The sequence below is a fragment of the Dermacentor silvarum genome, chromosome 8 (assembly GCF_013339745.2).
Source record: "Dermacentor silvarum isolate Dsil-2018 chromosome 8, BIME_Dsil_1.4, whole genome shotgun sequence".
Taxonomy (NCBI): Eukaryota; Metazoa; Arthropoda; class Arachnida; order Ixodida; family Ixodidae; genus Dermacentor; species Dermacentor silvarum.
In genome coordinates, this window is record NC_051161.1 from 42581845 (window position 1) to 42603196 (window position 21352).

At 43.2% G+C, this 21352-nt stretch overlaps 2 protein-coding genes across 2 annotated transcripts in view; both read left to right on the plus strand.

Moving 5' to 3' along the window:
• On the plus strand, positions 1–4495 carry LOC119461087 (solute carrier family 13 member 4-like). Its single transcript, XM_037722271.2, has 2 exons — positions 1–246; positions 4316–4495. The coding sequence occupies exons 1-2, from the start codon at positions 130–132 to the stop codon at positions 4493–4495; spliced, it is 297 nt and encodes a 98-aa protein (XP_037578199.2). The 5' UTR covers positions 1–129.
• A 3632-nt stretch (positions 4496–8127) lies between these two features.
• The window catches only part of LOC119461086 (protein FAM76B), a 29340-nt gene continuing 16115 nt past the window's right edge, over positions 8128–21352 (plus strand). Inside the window, exons 1-4 of the mRNA XM_037722270.2 lie at positions 8128–8380; positions 18328–18392; positions 19409–19472; positions 19560–19715. Coding sequence (XP_037578198.1) covers positions 8297–8380; positions 18328–18392; positions 19409–19472; positions 19560–19715 — 369 coding nt within the window. The 5' untranslated portion in view covers positions 8128–8296. The remainder of the gene's footprint in view (positions 8381–18327; positions 18393–19408; positions 19473–19559; positions 19716–21352) is intronic.

Genomic DNA, 21352 nt, shown 5'->3' on the forward strand with positions numbered 1-21352 from the left:
GGGGTCTTTAAGGTATAAAGTGAAGTGAATCGTTCGCTCCCTCCTCTGCTGACCCTCGCGGTCGCAGCTCGCACAGCTGCCCTGTGGGTGGGCTTCACGATTGTGCTCTTCGTGTTCCCGTCCGAGTCGATGACGCAATGCGACCGTGGCCGCCGGCTGCTCACGTGGACCGAGCTGAACAACAGCATGCCCTGGTACACCTTGCTGCTCGCCAACACCTGCGTGCTGCTCAGCACCTACTTCCGAGTGAGTCAGCCGTGGGCGAACGCATCAAGGAATCGATACACCTTGCTAGTGAAAATAGCACGCGCTTTGGCATTATCAAATATTTAACTTCGAGTACCAGGTACGCATTCCCTCGAAGATGGTTTAGCGTGAGTGAAATCTCATAGGTTATGGAACGAACCGTAACTGCAACAAAATTTTGTACCACACCAAAAGCCCAGTTTCGGATCAGTTTTAGTCGAATCCCGTTAATTCGACCCTCGAGCGACCACCAGATTTAATCGAATTATCCGAAAGGTCAAATTAACAAATGGCAGCAAACTGAAGGAATTAGAATATTTGTTTATTGCTTGAAGCAGTCTATAATGTATTTTTTGCTTCTTCTTGAAGCGCGACTCAACCAGCATGTAGCGAAGAGCGCCGACACGTTTAAACGCTGTCTCAGCGTGTCATCGTGACGCTGTCGTTGGCTCTGACGAAATCTTCAAGAAAAGAGAAACAAGTCTGCTGCATTTCTTGAGTTTTAAAGGTTTTGGTAACTGCAACGCACAAGAGGGGGCAAAGCGGGGGGTCAGTAAGGGTCGAATAAACCAAACCAACGCTCGCATTCAAGTTAAACGAGTTTTCCTTCCATAGCAATGTATGATTTCCTGACGGGACTTTTCAGTGCGTTTGAATTAAGCGAAAAGTCGAATTAACCGAGGTTGAGAACTAACGAAAGTCGACTGTATGGTGTATAGTCATAGTGTATTTGCCTTTGTGCATTTTTTACGCTTAAAATACTAGCGTATGCGTCATGAAAAGCTGGCAGAGAGAATTTTGATACGGGGAAAAAAATACGGCATTGCGTCTGCTTACACTTCGTTTTCGGGTTCTGTTTTTTACGCGGTGAGTAACAATTGGACGTTGTTATTAATGAGAAAAACCGGGGATAACTCGGGATTTGTGTTGGTTGGTATGGCCCAAAGTTCGGTATTTTTCTGGCAACTTTCACAAACGCAATGGTCTCCTTTTGAAAACACACTTTTATTTAAACAAGCTAAATCACTCATTGGACGATATACTGACCAAAAGAGCTGCTCGCAAATCATGTGACCAAGTTATTTATTGGAAATATTCGTTGGCCGGCATTATTAGTACTTTTGAAAGAAACCACATAATCAAAAACAAAGAAAGGCATGCTTGGCGGTCCCTTCATTTAACTGTTCTCCGAATGTTCTTAAAGTATGTGTCCCTCAATTATACACGCGCAGTCGCCGATCACAGTACGAGTGTCGAGACGTCTAACTTAACAAAGTGGAAAAAAGTACGACTATTAGTGGACACGGGCATGTTTCGCAAGAGGTATAATGTTTGTAATTATAGGTCTTTGTTGGCGCCAATTTCATTGGGATAATTTCTGTGTCCATCTTACTAGATCTGGCAGGGCTTCTAATGTACCTAATTAGTCGTTAAAATGTCCTCTCAACATCACAACTACCTTTCTCAATGCGATGCCAATGCTGCGTTCGCTATAGGTTGGAGTACAGGGGCGGTGGCGTCTTGCTAGTATAGACCTTTTCATCGGGCGAGGAGGAAAGGGCGCGCGACGAGCCTTTCCTCCTCTCTGGCTTGTGCGAGCCGGCGCGGCGCGGCTTGAATGTGTTGCCGGTCGCACGCTACGGAACGGAACGATTCGGAGGTGTTTTAGCTAGTTCCGAGTGCAGTTCACGGGATGTCAGTTCTTACGAGGTCGTCGAACAACCACTGTGTAGCCTTTAGGCGCAGCAGCAGCTACGTATCTGGAAATGTCTCTTGGATGTGCAAAAATGTGACGCGCATCATCAGCCGCGGTGTGTGTATGTGTTGTGAACTATGTTGGGTGTATCGGTTTGCACTCGACGAAGAGTTGTTGTAAAACATTTGCATCAGCCACCGGCATCGATTTCACGCATTTTAAGTCTAGTAGACTTCAAATAACTATGTCTACGTTAGCCTCCTGCAAGAGGCCGAAGGCTTTGCTCAACACAGCGAGCACTGCGGTTGGCAAGCCAACATGATACACACAATTGCTTCGTGCTTAGATGAGCATTGCCTTTTTTGCCCTGTAAGACACAATATACGAAGGGGATCGCATAAAGAGAATCCATCAGCAAGTGCACAATTTCCGTAACGTGGGTGAATGCGTCATAAATGACTGAACTTAGGAGACTGAAAGGGAAAAAAAGAGTTCATATGTCCTCCTTTTGCGGCAAAATAAAACAGAACACGGAATAACGACCCATTAAGACTCCGCATGGTCGTGCCGTATGCTTGGACCTCTTGGACCATACGCTATATAGAACAAACAGATCTATAACACAGCATTTAGTACCACCTCGGGTGCTCGCACAGTCTGCAGCTGGTCGTTCGACCACTCGAAAAGTGTGATTCCCACTGTACGGTACCAAACTATTTTATTTGTGGGCGGAAACCTTGCCCAGCAAACAAGGCAGTCACCCAATGTATCTACAGATAACAACTTGAACGCTTGTCAAAGTAAACAGCACGACTTATTCTCCAGCAGAATGGTACCCACGATGTTAGGATCGTCAAATGTTTCGTAACTACTCGTTGCAGCTAAAGCAGAGCTTAGAAATACAGTGCTGAGAATGCTGCAGTAAGGTAACATTCGTGAAACGAATTTTCAGAAATACCTAGCTAATATCCGAGGCTGATTGTATAAGCTCAAACAAACGCGCCCACCTCGCGCTGGGTGCTCCGTCCGCCCTAACACCAGCAGTTACTCCAGCCGCTTAATTGCTTCAGGCTTAAATTCCTTCAATACGCCTCACAGGACCATTCCCCACGTAGAAGACGCCATTTCATGCTAAATAGACCGCGCGAGTGCGAAAAAATCCACCAGATACTGCCGCCGAGCGTATATCGTAGCATGCAACACGGGCGTTCGCCCAAGCCAGCATGCCAACTGCCCATAGATGGCGCCACTGCCTACGCAATGGCGGCGCCCATGAAAAAACGGTGCTGTTCTCGAAACACGAAAACGAACGCTCGTCCTGTCCATTTCACGTTTCGTGCCGGTGCTACAAATATTCTGGTATAACTGCGTATGCACAAGTTTTACTACGAGGCAATGTTCACTGATCAAATTAAGATCATATTTTCCCAAAGACACGTTATCACCCTAATAACTTTATTTCATCTATAACAAACATCACTTAGTATTTCTTTGGCGAAATACACATATTACTGCCATTTGTCGTCCATTCAGCATGCGCATACAAAACCAAGCAAATCAAACTCGAGTGATGTTGATTGTTGCTTTGCCTAACAACTTTTCTACATATGACGAACTTGTTCAGCTATTATATCACAGTCTTGTTTTGTAGGTTGCTTAGCAGCTTACCCACGAATCCATTTTCTCCACGTTTCTAATATTCATTACATTGTTTGTACTTAATTCCAATTTTCTACTGCCAGAATTTCGTTTTCATAATGAAAAAATGACATCTTCATTTGCTGCTGTAAAACTGTCTGACAGTCTGCTTTATTTTCTAAGACCTTCATCCTTCTTTTCTGCATTTAAACTTGAGCTGCAGCGTACCTGTATGACTATAATTTTATACACTACTTCGTTTCTTTATTATATGTAATTAGGGCTTTGCATTTTTAATTCACCCGATGCTGTTCTTGCTTTGTTTCTTTTTTACTTACAATGTCCATTTAATTTGTTCGCTTTTTCTGGCACATGTTTGCCTATTCTTGTTATTAACCGAATGTCCCGTTGTAGTCTCATCTGTATATATGATCGATTTGTAATCCTCTCACTGTTGGAAAGTATAGTAAACTGAACTGAGCCAACGCCTCCTAGACAGCACGTCTGTGCACTATACTTTATGACGTAGTGCTGACTGAAATTTTCACTCTCAGGCCCGGCGTGACGAAAGCGGTGACGTCAAAATCACCGGGGCTTACTCCGAAGCATTCCCATTAGATTCTATGGTAGTCACGAAAGGTAGCATGACGTCATGGATTGAACTGCACAGGTCTTGTGCTATCTAGGTGGTGTCGACTGAGCCCACACTAACGAAGTGCGTTGTGTTGTACGCAGACAACCGGCCTGCAGCAGTTGATGAGGGACGAAGTGTACGAACACTCGCTGCCCAAGCCCCTCTACGTGCAGATTGTCATTTCCGTCGTCACGTCGGTCATGTGTGAGCTTTGCCAGAACACGGTCGTGGTTGCCATCTTCGCGCCATACGTTACTCACCTGGTAAGTACGTCGATTTAGCGCTCACGTGTGACTTGAGTGCGTCAGCAATAACATCACACAAACACACGCAGCTTTAAAATGATTCAAAACACGCACATTGAGTCAATCCAGAATGTTGTACGATATGGTTATACAGACGAACTTCGGTTTAACGAAACTAGATTTTGTGAAAGTTTCGATCTAACGAAGTGCTTCTGATTTCTCGTCCCATATTCGAATAGCATAATCCATCGAAAGCCTAAAAGCGACAAAGTGATTAACTCAAGAACTCGCTCATTTTGGCGAAGTTCCGGGGATAAATAAACTGGTTTGTTCGAGATGCCTTGGAATTCATTCACGTGTTGCTGCAGTGGACACATTACTGCACCTGTTTACGCGAGCCGCTTTTATTTTACAAAGCTGTCCGTTGCAGGGTCTTATTGTTGCAAGCTCAGCGACGGCTCCAACTTGAGATATTCGTTGGTGAGAGCGAGAACACTGAAGCCTGACGTCTTCAATGATTTAAGCCGCGCGGCAAACCTCGCGGCGAGGTTGTTCCTTCTGGCTCTGCAGACTTCCCTCATTTTAGCCTTTCTACCCGCGGTTCCTGATAACCTGTCTTTCGCAGATTGCTTTTCGTCGTCACACAGTTTTATGCATCTTATTCACAGACAAGATGCGTGGCTTGAATAACATAGCGTGCGGGCCACGATGAAAGACATCGTCAAATTGAGGCAAAAGAAGCTTTACACAATGAGCAATTAAGGACAACTTGTATGTATGTATATATGTATGTATGTATGTATGTATGTATGTATGTATGTATGTATGTATGTATGTATGTATGTATGTATGTATCAGTAGCGCACCCAGGATCTCTGCCAGGGGGGGGGGGGGGGGTTGACAGTTTGCCAATACCATCTAAACAGCACTAATTTCGATTTCTTCACGGGAAATTGTCAAAAAATGCGCTTTTTGTGAGTGTGCAGACGATTGCGCGTCTTACATCTTAGTTGCAGTACTAAAATGCGTAAGGAAAGAAAAGGGGTTAAACAAAAGGGGGGGGGGGGGGGGGGGTTACAACCCCCGAATCCCCCCCCGTCGGTGCGCCACTGGTATGTATGTATGTATGTATGTATGTATGTATGTATGTATGTATGTATACATATATATATATATATATACAGGGTGTTCCACGTAACTATAGCCAAACTTTAAAAATATGCAAATGCCACCTAGCTCAACAGAACCACGGTAATGCTGTTTGCGGTCGCTTAGAGATACTCAGAATATTTTTTGCATTCCGCCTAATTCGATAATTAGTCTTAATTAATTAATCAACTTCTGAAATATTAAAATTAGATGAAAATTTTCAATGAGAAAACAATAGAGCAACATGAAAAACTCCCGATACAGCTTTCAGTTGCTCAATACGTGCTACATAAAAGTGTTTTTCCGTGCGTGAAAGAAGCCCGCGAATACACGCAAAAGTGCCTCGCGACTGGCCGCTCGAGCGCACGCGCACACACACACACACACACACACACACACACACACACACACACACACACACACACATATATATATATATATATATATATATATATATATATATATGTGTGTGTGTGTGTTCATATATATATATATATATATATATATATATATATATATATATATATATATATATATGAACGAGAAGAAAGGGAACAGAGTGGCCCGATTTTTATTATCTTAAGAAGCCAACAAACAATGACATCAAGGACAACTAGGGGAAATTACTTGTACTTACTAACTCAATTTAAAAATGATAAATTCATGGAACTGAAAATGGATGAAAAAACAACTGTCCGCAGGTGGGGAACGAACCCATTTCTTCGCATTACGCGTGCGATGATATATATATATGTGTGTGTGTGTGTGTGTGTGTGTGTGTGTGTGTGTGTGTGTGTGTGTGTGTGTGTGTGTGTGTGTGTGTGTGTGTGTGTGTGTGTGTGTGTGTGTGTGTGTGTGTGTGTGTGTGTGTGTGTGTGTGTGTGGTGTGTGTGTGTGTGTGTGTGTGTGTGTGTGTGTGTGTGTGTGTGTGTGTGTGTGTGTGTGTGTGTGTGTGTGTGTGTGTGTGTGTGTGTGTGTGTGTGTGTGTGTGTGTGTGTGTGTTGGAACGATGTTGAATCGATGGAACGTACGTGAGTGCAACCGTCATTGATAAACATCATTGATAAATGAAGCTTATCACGTCGCTCGGGTGCACAAAGTGATCTTTCACATCAATTTCGGCAACAGCACAGCATATAGCCATTCCTATAATGTAGAACTGTAGTGTTTTGAAGGATTTCTCTCCCAATGTTTGACGCTTTCCACCCCCACGACCTATATATCTTTTCTATCTTGAAAAATGTTCAAGCTCCACCATGAGACTACCCAGCACTTTTGTTATATTCTTCACAAAACGAAATACAATGGCGTTCCTCATGGCTCAGCATAAGGGATGCTTACAAAAAAGTGAGAGAGAGAGAACATCTATGTATTTCTATAGGAATTTGCCTATAATTATCTCAAAACTGTGGGTACATGTGCTACAATTCATTTCCGTAGAAAGGCAATTATTGATTGTATAGACTCCACGGTAAACATTAGCGACTTTTAGGAGCGCTTCGAATTTTTAAAAAATATTTAGCGGGGTCGGGCATCGCATTTCCTTGAAAAACGAAGCACTTTGCGTCGCCTCCGATATTGATTTAGCAGAGCGACCTCTGCCAGCCTCTGCCGCACCGACCAACCTCGAAGCACGGCCGCCTGGATCCGCGTCCCGCCGCGTGCGCCGATCCAGGCGGCCGTGCTCGAAGGCTATGTTTCTTGCACGACGACAGCGCCCCCGTCCTACATCTGTTATAGAATTCCATTGATGTCTTACGGCAAGAAATGAAACTTTTCCTTGCGTAATCTTTGAGATGCCGGAAACCGTGAATTTGTTGGTATCCATATTTGTTTCGAATGACCCGATAAACGCAGAGAGGGGTGGAGAATTGGGAAATTTGGGGAAGGGGGGAGGGAGGAGGCGACGTGGGTGCTTGCGGACCTGCCAGTGTGTCCCGTTATATAACATTTTTTTTTTTTTTTCTGCGAAAGGCTGACGTCATGCAGGTGCATCCAATGTACTTCATCCTCGCTGTTTACCACGCCGGAACATTGTCGATTATGTACCCACGTTCCTGCGTGTGCAACGAAATAGTCTTCGCAGAAAAGTTTATCAAGACAACCGACATGGTGCGTATTGCTTACACTCTATAGGGTCCTTTTAAAATAAGTGCCTTCATTGTTGTTGTTTTTTTTTGCCATATTCTGTCTTATTTGCTATACTTGTTCATTTTTATTTCTTACAGGCCGTTCCCGGACTGATCATCAAACTAATGGGGATAGTCTTGAGCCTCATATCTATCAACACATCAGGCTACTACCTGTTCGACATGGCTGCGCCACCGTTGCGTTTGCCTCATGACTTCTTAAACGCTACTTAGATCAATAAGCTCCAGAATATCATAACCGTCGGACATACACGGATGCATATTTGCCAAGAGAATTTTAAAGCTTATTATTATTTGGAACTATCCTATGGTGTGCTAGCAACGTTGTGTGACTACTGGCGCCACCTACAAACTAGGATTTGACGCATTTATTTGATGTTATTGCTGACTTGTTATTGGAGAAATCGTCGGAGGACGCTACCAACATCTGACTTTGGGGCAAGGCGTAGTCTGCGTTGTGACTTCTTTCGGCTTATTTTGTTTTGTGGGCCCGCAGGCGCCTCATTTGTTTAACTGTATTAACGCTAAAAGCATTTTTATGGCCTCAGCATTGTTCGCATGCACAAGATGCAACGCAAGGCACCCATTCGAAGAACTTTCTCAAGGGCAACAGCTCTGTAAAGTAGGTGAACAGTGCTCAAGTTTCTTGTTCATTTTTTTATGCGGATTAGCTGCGTACAGTGTGAGCAGTTATCGTTACTCTCAGTACGTGTTAATTGGGAAAGTAGCATCAGTGCAGTGATCCTGGCTGACTAGTTTTCAACATTAGGCTTAGTGCTGCTGCGTTTAATTGAAGCGACCGGAAGACGCTTGTTTTATAAAACCATGACTTCAGTAAATGTGCATTACCTTGCTGTATACGCTGTACCAACGCACTTCGAGCGATATCATCAAAAGCAGAACGTTCAGATAAGGGTTGATGTCTGGTCGCTGGTTTGCGCAATGATCGTTGTATGAGCTTTGTAGCGGTACTGTACGCTACGTTTTGAATTTGTCGTGTGCGCAAGTATGGGAATAGCGTGATTCGCACGCACACCTGTCAAGGTTGCATGCGCAGTGAATAATCTTCGGTGCTGCATAGCGGACTACAGAACAATGTTCAGAAGCTCGTTTGACGTCAGAGTGAGTCATAATGGCCGCTATCTTTCTACACTGCGGCTTGGCAAGCCTTATGACATTTGCGAGTGCAGTTGACAAGAGGGAGCTTCTAGCTACTAATCCGAATATGGGTGGGTTAGCAAGCTTATGGAAAACCTCGGCTCGCATGACAAGCACCAGAAGTTGATCATGTCAAAAATCGCGTATTATCCACTTGGGTTTCCTGACACGCCTGGTCTTGTGCGAAGGGGCTTTAAATGCGTAGTAAGAATTTACGTTATCGCGAGACGGTGGAGCAAGTGTTGGGTCAAGTCAAATTTCAGTCGCAGCTGGTCCTGCAAATTTCTTGTGCACGAAAAGGCCGTATTTAGAAGTGAACGGTTTATGCAATGTTAAACGAGAATTAGCGAGTCCTCTGTGAAAATCACACCGTTTTTACTTCATTGACTGAATACATATGTTGAGCCTGACCGTGAATGTTTGATACTGAATCTTATCAGTTTTAGTTCTACTGTGGTAGCTGCCCCTTCGGAATGGAAAAGCAAGAGAATGTTGGTCCGATGAAATTGTAAAGGAATTCTTCAGAGCCCCATGTCACAGCAATTGTCATGTTGTTCAGTAGTCGCTGTTTTATTTGATGTATTGTGCCAATGAAAAACTGCCACCACTGCTGCATAAATTGGGTCGTGAAACGGCTTGACAGTCTCCTCAGATGAATCTACTCAAAGACCTATACTATGTCTGATACATAGCAGGCAACACAATAATAGACTTCTCTAGTTGCTCACAATTGAGACCAAAAAGTAGTGCATCACATGCAAAATAAAAATATAGGCTATGTAACTTTTAAGCCTTCTAATGTTGTTCAAAAATATGATGTAATTATTACACAGAAAGCATTGCAGATTTTAACATGTTTGCCATCAGACAAGCAGAATGACATTTTTGTGACCAACGGCCACAGCACACTACTTGGCTAGTGCCCGAAAAATTTTGCATTACACAACTGGGAGCACAAAGATGCACAGGTAATACGTGGTTTGATGTTAACTTATGTCCTCGAGTTGTAGTTGTGATTTATGAAGTACTTATTCCATGGAAAGAATCTCGGATAAGGAACAACTGCACTGCGAAGCACAGATTGAGACTTTATGACCGCACTACTGGGTGCATTGCCTGCTAAGTGTGAAACTGAGTGTGGTAAACTTGATAGTCTGAAAGGTGGCTTCACTCACTGACCCTTGACACTGCATATGTGACTTGTCTCCACTATGTTGTTGCTATTTACAATGTGTTAGAATCCGGCAGTTGTAATTTGCTGCCCCTAAAGCAAGTGAAACATGAAAATGCTTGAAATCAAATGTTAAGTGCTTTAAGGTATCGCGTGTTACTACTGTCATGGGCTGCATGTTCGTTTTTGTTCACATGTGTCATTTGTAAAATTAGGAAACCCGAGACCAAATTGTAGGAACCTGCCGAGCAGGGTTTTTTGTTTTTTTCGTGCGATTTGTAATGCATTGCCATGTTGACAGACGCTCTAGTGGTGCCATTTTACGGTACAGCCTGTTGACGCAGCATTTTGAATATGAAATGTGGTCACCATAGAGTTTCTAACCATATTACCTAGAGGGAAGTCTGGTGCCCACCGTCTGTGTGACTGTGCTGTGCCAACATGGGGATGGTAGTATGTTGGTTTGCGAGGCTTGTTTCGAACACGGCCTGACTTAAAGCAGGTCATTCGCACACAAGTCGTTGCTTCCCCATAATAAATCTAAGTATTGTTTACTTGCATTAAATTGACGCACAGTGAGTGCAGACCTGGTATTTTATCTTCCAAATTTAGTGGTGGTACAGTTCGTGTTACCTTTAATTGCACAACTCAACTTAAGCGCTCGTAGCGTAATAAAAAAAAATGTTTTTATAGTTAGTATAGGAAAATCAGTTTTATTCGCTGTTAGAGCAAAGGAAAGATGTCAATCTGCTGCCACCTCATTTGGGTGTTCCCACGTGTACAGCAGCACTAGCTTTTCAAATACGTAGTTGCGAAGAAACTGTGGGGGTCATGTTACAAGTCTTCTTCTGTGTGAATGTCTTCTAAACATCTGCGTTTGGCCATATTCCTTGCATTATTGAGGAGCCAAAACTGGATGCGTCTCTGGAAAGGCAATCAATTTGCAGAAACACTGAGAAGTCTGCCAGAATTTGCGTGCTCTGGCCTGCAGTGCTCGGCCTCTTTTACACTGACGACGTAGTGGGTTAACTAAAATGTTGATTATATGATTTATCCCAGTTCAAGTGATGTTCTATGATTATCCTGAAACTTCTATAGCCTTCCCTTCACCTTTTCTTCCAAAGCTACTGAGCTCGAGGCTGCGGGTCCGATCCCTGCCTTGGCGGCCACATTCCAATGGGTCGGGAATGCAAAAACGCTTGTGTGCTGTAGGTGCACGTTAAAGGACCCCCAGGTGGTCAAAATTAATCTGGAGCTCCCCATTATGGTGTACCTCATAATCGGAACGTGGTTCTGGCACGTAACACACCAGAATATATATACAATAGAACCTGGATATATCGAATCTGAAGGGCATCACAAAAAAAGTTTGATATATAGGTAATTCGATATATGAAATAATAGGCCCTGAGGCAAACGAAGGCTTACCAATTAGTGCGTTCGAGGGCCGCTAAGTTACTTCATGCAAGCTAGGAAAGAAAAGAGCAAGCACACTTTATTTAGGTGCAAAAAAAATTGCTGATCCTGGTTTGCGTCTTTTTCTGTGAAATGAAGTTGGAAGATGCTAGTTTCGATCTTGTCAAAACTGTCGCGGTGCGAAAGCCCTGCACCTTCCATATCAACTCAAAGTTTCACGATGCGGCCACGAAAATTGGAAAGAAGGAATGTTGGACATCCAAGGTAGCACGTGGGCTAGCCGAACAGCTCGACGGGGCTGAACTGACCGCACATACGAGGCGCGTGAGAAGCAAGCAACGCGAAAGGAAAAAAAAAAGTTAGTGACGGGGGGGGGGGGGGGGTTCCATTCGGGAATGCTGGTAATGCACAAGCAAGCGTATGCATACCTGCCAACTCTCCCAATTTGATAGGGAGACTCCCGATTTCTGATCTATCCTCCCGATCGTACGGGCACGGCCATAAATCTACCGATAAACCGCCCCAACCCCATTTCCGAAAAAAATTAAACCAAAGCCCCGTGATGCAGCACAGCCGCATCATGATTGCCATCAGGAGCTAGGTAGCTAGGCGAAGTCAGGTTGGAATCCAAGCCGTTTGACTGCAGAACTCAGTTTGCCTCTGACGGGAGCAATGCGTTGAGGAGTGCACGTGATAAAATTGTGCTTTTCACAGCCGTCTTGGCGTCATCGAAGCTGTAGAAGTATTTACAGTGTTTAAGTCTTACACTTCAGAATTCCCGTGTTTCGTGCCGTCCAGGAAAGGCGAGCAGTTTGGATTTCACATGACTTGCGCATGCGACGTAAGCATGGCGCACGGCGGTAACGGAGACATAAAACTGCATTTAGCGACTACTAAGCACCAAAACTTCCTTCGTGCAGCTGAGAAGCACAGGGCCATGAGTAGCTTCTTTGACAACAGCATTGAAGACAGTGTTGTGCGTGTGGAGTGCCTCTTCACTGGATTTCTCATCGAGCACAATTCGTCGCTGAGCGTGAGTGATCACGTTGGGCCACTTCTGCTCAATATGTTCCCGAAGTGCGAAGCGCTATGGATGCTACTGAACCAAGACAAATGCTTTCGTCCGTGAAATGGCTACAGAGGCGCAAGGTGCAATGGTGGAAAGCCTGAAGCGTCGTGTTTTCGCCCTTGCAGTCGACGGCAGCATTGACACCTCATCGCACCTTTACCCTGCCGTGGCAACCTACTACATAGAGAAATGCGGGCGGGTTGAAAGCGAACTTGTGCATGCAAGCACTTCAAGGGGAGGCTACTGGCCAACAAATTGGCAACATCGTGCTGGACGCATTGTGTTCACTTGATATACCGGTGTCAAATTGCAGACAAGATCTGTGTAATCTTGAATACTAGACAGATCGCATGTGCTGCATGAAAAAAAAGAGTACCCCACCCCACGGTGAGTCTCCAGATTTTCACATGCCCCAGGTTGGCAGGCATGCGTATGGGTCGCCGCGACACATCACCTCATTTCCCCTTCCCCCTATAGGGGCTTTACTTCCCCTTTTCGCTCAACGCCACTAGACTTTCCTCTAGGTGGTGTTGCTTTGCCACACGCTCAGTGCGCTCCTCTGTACTTTCCCGGCGTGCGATTCTCGTCTCTTCAGGTGCCAGAGGACCTCAAGGTGCACAAAAAAGTGCACTTTGAGGTCTTCGGCATGGTATATCTAATGAACTGGTGAACGGTCGTTCTATATACGCATGCACCAGCCCTATACATTTGCTTGGGATTTTCAAGGGGATTTTAGAGCTGGTTCGATATACACAGTAATTCGATATGTCCAGGTTCGGCTGTGTGTGTGTGTTTTGAGTTGCCTATCAGCTATTCAACTCAGTGTAGTTCAAGTCTTTGCAGCTATTTATATATGTTAACTGACTTGGGTATATACCTTGCCCAGTGTCTTCATTTTCCAATACACGTAATGAAGGCCAAATATGCATAATTGCTTTTGTGTCACTGATTTCATCATTTCATTCGCACTTGCTAACATTGGTTTTATACTGCACTGCATCTTAATTGTATTTTGAATGCAAATGGGTAAAAGATCATAAGGGCTGCTCAGGATGCCTGAGCTATTTGTAATCATCCTTGTGCCATTGTATGACATGCAGTCTGTTTGATTACTAATTTTTATGACAGCCGCCAGATGTCCAGTGCTATAATTATCGGGCATTACACCGTGCTCAAGATTGGGAGATGAGGGGCTGTGTCCTCAAGCAGGCATTTTTGAGGTTATCATTCCCAGTGTGGGTTGCTAGATTGACCTCATGGCAAGTTAAATATGCAACGAATGCCGCAAATGGTATCTATACGGATAGTTCTCTGAATACTAAGTGTCAACGGTTATGGGCATAAAGCCTCAAATTTCTTTCTTTTTATAAACTGGCCTAACAAAAGGATAAGATTGAAAATTTCTAGGTTAAAGAGTGCCGTAGAAGTAATGTTTTAAAGAAAAATCTATGCAAAATCTATATTATCGTTGACCACAGTGTCGCATCGTATCTCCGCTAGTGTTGTCATGGCAAATATGTCATCTGGTATTGTGCTTGTGTTTGTGCTACTATGTATACGTTACGCTAAAACACTCTTATGGATTACGAGTTATTCATTTCATGCTTTCTAGGCAGTGGGTATTGGTTCCTTTAACACATGAGAACTTCCAAGGGTAATTGTCATTACTAAAGGAACCCAGGGAGTGAGCTCAACTGGTGTTGCGATGTAGGCTTGTTAGACTACAACCTTGGAATACCAGTGTAATGCAGACAAGGCAAGAGAACAGCACAGGTCATGGGGAACACTGACAGGGCTTTTAACGTCCAATAACAATGTTGTTGAAACATCACCATTCTTGCTTTGTGGGACAGCCTTTGTGTGAATTGTTTTATACCGTTCGTGCATGATTAACATAAAGCTCCGCTTGTTTTATACAAGGTTTGCATGGAAGACTATTGCACAGGCCATTGCTTTTCACTCAGCCGGCACAAAAATTAACATAACAAGGTGCTTGCAATACACTTGCTAATGATCTTCAGCTAATCTAGCGGTGTTTGTGGAAATGTTGCAATCTGCATTGCTCGTACACTATGCCACCTAAGCACCTAGTTCTAGTTTACCATCAGGATCAAGCGGTATGATGTGAGTGGCACACATGAGCTCAGGGCTGTTGGTGAACTATAGTATGCACACCTTATGAATGTTACTTGTGTGTTCCTTGATGCTCGTCTATTCTTTAATACTGTATTAGTCAAAATAAAGTGTTGAGTACATTTAAATACAATGTTTGCTCATATGCCATTGCTGTTAAATTAAGTGTAATCATTTAGTTTTTGAAGCCTCTGTGCTGTGTTTTGCTTTTAAATATTGCTTTACAGTTAAACACTGCTTACTATTGTTTGGACAATACTTTTGTGTTACAAAGCCAGCCTAATACTTTTCAAAAGTATTGATTGCATTGAACAATTGTGGCAAGTTGCAATGTTCAGCTTTGTTAGGACAGGACTACTGTTGTAATGTGAACTTTTTTTTTTTTTTTTGATGGTGAGAAGTGTTCTTGGTTTAAAAGAGCCACATACAGCCAAGGAGCGCCTAACACTGTCAAGGTGATATAGTATGTTTCGTAGCCAATAAAATGCATTAAACATGTAATAGGGCATAATGTGATGGTGGCTAGTGTTTACCTTCTGTGCTGTTTGTTCTTTGTCTCATGACGAGCAGGATTTGTGCAAAGCACGTCGCATGTTTTTATGTGTGGGTTCCGAGAGAGTAATGGAACCTTAAATGAGCCACTGCAACCCTTTGACTTCAATCGCAAATGTCTTCTTACCATGTTCAATGCTGCCATGAATGTGAGCCAAATGTGTGCAGCAGTGAGCCCACAGTCTAGCATAAAATGGCATTTTTAGCAGAGTGTTTATGATCCGCTCTGCTCCGACTTGTGTACTTTAACTTTTACGCATGGCTGCTCAATGCGAGTTCTAGTACGAATGCGCGCTGCACTCGCAATGACGCCAGAATGTAAAATGCTGTCTACACTCCACTACAGAGCCACTTGAGTGAAGCATCCGAGTTCTCCGCAGCCATTTGAGCATGTGAAGTGTGAGCGAAGCGCAAGTCAAGATCTGGCTTTTGAAGCCCCTTCTATTATGCCCCAGCAGTGATGTCATGGACACACATGCAGGACAGTCACAGATGCTAGACACTGTGCAATTGTTCGTGATGATGAGTTTTTCCTGCTGTGCGCACTTTGTCTTTGGAGCAAATGGTGAAGCAGCAGTTGTCGAGGCTTCTAGCACCGTTGGTTAGATGCCAACCTTGAATGGTTACCATACAAAGGCTAACCATTCATAAAGGTTGTATTGTCGGTACCATAATTTTAGAACCTAATTTAGTACGTTTATTCAACTTTTAAATAGTGCCTAATTTATTTGCTGACTTTTGTTGCATAGTCACAAGGAAGTAATTCTACCTGCCATGTATCAACTGGCTTGGACGGGTCTTGAGAATGGCTCATATGTGGAACACTGTGGGAGGAACAGAGAATCTACATCTCAAGTGTTGGAAGATTTACCAGGTTTCTCTCTGCTACAGCCGTCTGAGCCTTGGGAAAGCATGTTTATATGTCAAAAGTTTATAGGGCAGAGGATTTCCAAAAAAAGATTAATTTCCGTGAACTCTGGAAACACAAACTTGTATGGACAGTTTCGTTCAGCAGTGTCCCGTATGCTTTTGATGCTGGCTGTAATATCCATACACGCATATATTTGTATACACATGTTTGGTAAAAAAACATTTGAAGTCAAGTGATATTGTATATACTATTGGTGTTGTTGCATGTGCCGTCCCTGCCATTTGTATGCTCCCCTGTTGCCATATGTAGTGGCTTACCTCAAATGGGCCAGAGGAAATACATTTTTAATTTTTGCCAGCATTGTGGATGGTCTACCTTGATGACTACGAAGACAGCTTCGAGACTGAGTTTTGTCTCTGCAACTTGGTGCCACCTCACGTCGCCAAAAAAGCTTTTTATGAAATATATTATTCCTACATTTTAAGTTGCTTGCCTTTGTTAACCTAAGAAAAATGCAATGTGGCTTACTATGAATTCAACAGAGCATGACGATGGTTTCTTGTGCACAGTTTCTGCCATGCTAACAGGCCAGCATCTTGTTTTGACAGAAAAGTACCCTGCATTGTTCTTGACTTTGATGTTATCTTTGCAAAGCTGTCATCTTTATCTTCTATAGTGATTATTAGAACACACCCATGATTGTCGTGGTGCTCTCTGTTCTTGTCTCACAGCCTGTACAGCCCACCATGAAGAGTGCCTCCACACTAGAGAGCTCAGTGCCTCTTGGCAAAGGTAAGGCGATGCCCGAGTTCTGTCCATTGGCTTTTTGTCTTGAGGCCTAGTGGCCTGCAGCTGGATCGCATTGTGTGTTGTTTTGAGTCTCTCATAGTGTTGTGGCTGCGAGTGGGTCTGACCCTGTGCGAGCGAGTCTTGCTTGGTCAACTGTAACACTAGCAAATAACCACTAACAGCAAAATCTTGAGTATTTTGGGGGGTCTTAAGCATACAGTAAAAAGGTCGTAGTTGCATTTTTTTTTTTTCTTCAGAAGTGTGCCTCCTCATGAGTTCTAAATTAAAATATTTACTTTTTTTTCCTCCTTACGAGTAATTTTTATTCAATCTTATGCTGATTAATGTTCACCATGTTTTTAAAAAATATCCAATGAATTTCTGCATTGTTTTCCAGATCGAATGTTTATTTTGTAATTGTAGTAGTGGACATTGTGATAGGCCTTTCAACATAAATGTGTCAAAGTTTCGCCTTGCTCATTGTTCAATACAGCCATTTCATAAGCCAGACAAGAAGTGGGGGATGGGGGGCATCCTGCATAGTAAAGTTTCTCTAAATGTAACAGCAGCAATTTTTGGAAAGAAAAAAAATTGTTAAAAACAACACACAAAGCTGTCCAGTTTGCACGATTTTATAAAAATAAAAAGAAAGGTTAACAAAATATGGGCACTGAATTTTGTGGCTGAAGGTTGTGTGGAGGCACTGCTCATTGTGGGAACATCTCAGGTCTGTGTGTGTATCTCAATTTCCTCTCTGTCAGTTGCATATGGACCAAGATAAACAAACATGCAGCTGCTGCAATCGCCATACATTACACTACTGAACTATAACACCTGTTGCAATGCTACAATACTCTCCAAGATCACACTCAATTTAGGAAGTGGACGAAAGCTACCTAAAACTATACAGCAAATTTTGAGAATGTGAGACAGAAGACTCATGATCTTAACTAAAAGTGTACGATTGGCCAGCCTGGCATCATTTGTTAAGCCCTGGTGGAGACTGGTCCCGTTTTCTGAAGCTGAGACACAAGCAGTGACGTACATCTGTTGAGAGAGACATTTACCAGGCTATCGCTGGCATTCCATAATAGTGAGGTGGCTTCAGTGACCTCTTGTCATCAGCTAGGCTGCTGCCTTCCGTTGCGAGGTTTCACTGTTGCCTGTGCTCAAACTTGAAGGTGTAGTCTTTCTTTTTTTTTTCCCTCCTTTGTCTAAGTTAATTGCATTCGGCACTCTAGTGTCTGTCCTCGCTTCTCGCACTGTTCCCACTACAAGATAATTTTACTCGTTCCTCACTCTGAGCTGTGCCTCCATATTATTTTAGCATCATTATACAGTCTTGCATTGGCATCCGTCACATGTTTATGACGTCTACTTACCCTTCTTTTTTCGGTCTTTTTTTAATAGGACTGCCGAGGCGCTTTTCCCATCGTCAAGTGCACCTACTGCCGAACAGAATTCCAACAAGAAAGGTCTGTATTTATATATATTTTTCTATGACGTTATCCTCCTCTTCATTTTCAAATCATTTTCAAATACTGTAATCAGCCATAAAATGTTAACATGTGTGGCATTCTAAGAGCAGCCAGAAGAGCTTCCACCTGTGTTGCAGTAACTGTGTATGCATTACTAAAATTGTGCTTATTAAGATGTGTGACCTGGTTGAATTGCTATATTTAAGGCCAGCTACAACGAAATTTCACTCTGGCTAAATTTGACCATAGAACGAATCGTGGCAAAGTCCAAAGCTGGTAATTGTATAGTTTTTTTTTTTTTTAATGGCCTTTAAACAGCATGTCCCATGAGAGACTTCTCAGTGCGCCACAGGCACCACGCGCTCGGGCTGGCTCATGTCGCCACGTCTGGACCGACCACAGAGACCAGTCGGAGCACGCGGTAGTTTGAGCGTTTAAATAACGAGAGGGCTCGTCATGGCACACCGTGGTGGCCACCGTATCTATGCTACTCAGTAGCGTGGCCCCCGAGATTGTACAGGTGTTCCATTCATTGCAATCTCGGAAGTCATGCCGTGGCACTGCGTGTTAGGTCATGGGTCGCTTCCGGCGAGTAGTAGTTGTGAGTTTTTTTTTTTTTTTTCAGTTGTATTTCAAACTGCAAAATTTTGCACAGAGGTTCCTCTATATTTGCATTATCTTAAACTGGGCTTTTTACTTTGTCCAAAATTTCGTTGCCGTTAGCCTTCAAAGGAAACGCCTGTCTTGTATTATTTTGACATTTATACAGCTGAGATATGGCATGAAGGCCTAAAGAATTCTTTCATGTGTGTGCAGCGTGGATAATGCGTCATGTTGACCAGTTTCTGTCGATAAAGTTTTTTTTTAATGCAGTGGCCATGTTGCCTTAATTACCAATCAGATGTCTTACATAAGAGTGTACCAAACTGTACAGCGTTCTTGAGTCACTGGCAAGGTTTACTAAACCTATTATTTGTTTTTCTTTTTTTTTCTTTTTTTTTTTAATTTTGAAGTGGCAAACTCGGAACAGTGGTCATCTGCAAGAAGTGTGAGCAGAATGTGAAAGCCTATGGAAAGGTACGGGTATCTGCCATCCGAGGGCGATGGTGCATGTGTCCGGTGTGCTGAATCTATGTTTCTCTTTCTCTCTCTGTTCAAAATCAGCCGACAGCATGTGAATACTGCAACATCATTGCTGCTTTCATCGGCAGCAAATGCCAGCGATGTACCAACTCAGAGAAAAGATACGGACCTCCTGTGAGCTGCGAGCAATGCAAGCAACGCTGCGCTTTCGACCGTAAGGATGATAGTCGCCGAAAGGTGCGTATTAGTTTAGGTTTGCACGATACAGGGCGTGTTCAGAGGGAAAGAATACACCTTCTCGCATGCAAACAAGGTATCACTGAAGTACAGCTTGGAATGTGCCTTAATAATGGGTGCCAAGTAGGGGGTCGTTGAATAGTGAAATTTCTGGATCAAATTGAATACGAATATTTGAGAAAAATTATCTTCGAATATCGAATATGTTATCAGTTTTTAATTAAAACAAAGCGAAGTGAAAGTTTGTGTGGAGTCCACTTGTTAGAAAAACTAGGCTTATTTTCATTATTTGGTATACATGCATGTAGTGCCGTTCTCAATCGGGCGTCCAGTTAACTGAGGAAGTTGTAAATGAGAAACAACTGCTTTCTGTTGTTATTCCTTATATTTGAAAATAGTAATGAATACAGTGGAACACGTTTAGAACGAATTCGATAGTCCTGCGAAAAAGGGGTTGTTTTATCAGTAGTTTATTTCAACTTGCCCTTCAAGAAGTGCAAAAGTTAACTACATTGAAGCAGGCGTTGGCAGTTGCGACATCGCTTTGCTCCAAAAATCAAATTGGCATTATCTTCAATTTTTGTTCTCAGTTTTTCCTCGCATCAAGCTGCAAGTTTCCATTAAAAACGTCATCTAAAGAATTAAATGCGGCGGCGTAGCTCTTTCAAAACTGCGGCCAGCAGGTTCCGATCGCCTGCCATTTCGAAATATGAGTGCAGCCGCCGCCATTCTTTCTTCGAGAGCTTGTGCTATATATTACTATCAGCGGGGCACGAATGGATTCTGCATACGATAACAAAGCTGTTCTAGACAGCTGGAAGTACAAACTACTGCGGCAGGCTAGCATATTGCGAAGGTCTTGTCGTTATGGCTGCAGTATCAGCCACACGTTCGTCGAGAACCGCTAAGTTAACGTTTTCTGTGTCAGTTCAGCTGAAAAAGTAAGAAGTTCGAAAGGGGGGGGGGGGGGGGGTAGAACGCCATCATGAACGAACCGCGATTCCTTGATAGTGGCATAGTAACCGTCGACTCTGTGCAACTTGGCATGGCAGTGGCGCATCGTATCATGTTCACGCCGACTTGGACCACGTGAATATCGACAGCAACGATAAGATAGTAACACGTGAGTGGCTGTTGGCCAAACATTGTCTGATTTGACCCATAATTCGTTATAAGTGGGTTCGACTGTATTTGACAAATTCCAGTGGTGAAATATCGAATAGAATTTGTCTTCTTTTTCCTGTGAACCTATGTCTTGCATGGGTGCTGAAAATTGTCTCATGTGGTAGCTCTTATCAATACAACTCAGCGTCAAGGGCACCAGACAATTTGCCGGAACAACGAAGTTTAGAAATTTTGTATGTCTAGGACGATTTTGCGTGTGCCTTGGCAGTAGTGAGGCTGTGGCCCCCAAGAAACTTTTAGTCTATGGCAAAATGAACTAGAAAACTTAGATGTACAATTCAAATTGCCATAGTTCTCATACTCATAGTTTTCCCTGTGTTATATGGCAAAATTGAATTGTACATCTGTGATTGCGTGCAGATTAACTCTTGTAAATCTGCGGGTTTCAAGTTTTCCACATAACTGTGGCTCATCATTGTCTTTCTTACCCACTTTATTTCTGTTGTCAAAAA

Coding starts and splice junctions, on each gene's coding strand:
- LOC119461087 (XM_037722271.2), top strand. CDS start 130: ATGACGCAATGCGACCGTGGCCGCCGGCTGCTCACGTGGACCGAGCTG. Junction 247..4,315: donor TGCTCAGCACCTACTTCCGA/GTGAGTCAGCCG, acceptor TGTTGTACGCAG/ACAACCGGCCTGCAGCAGTT.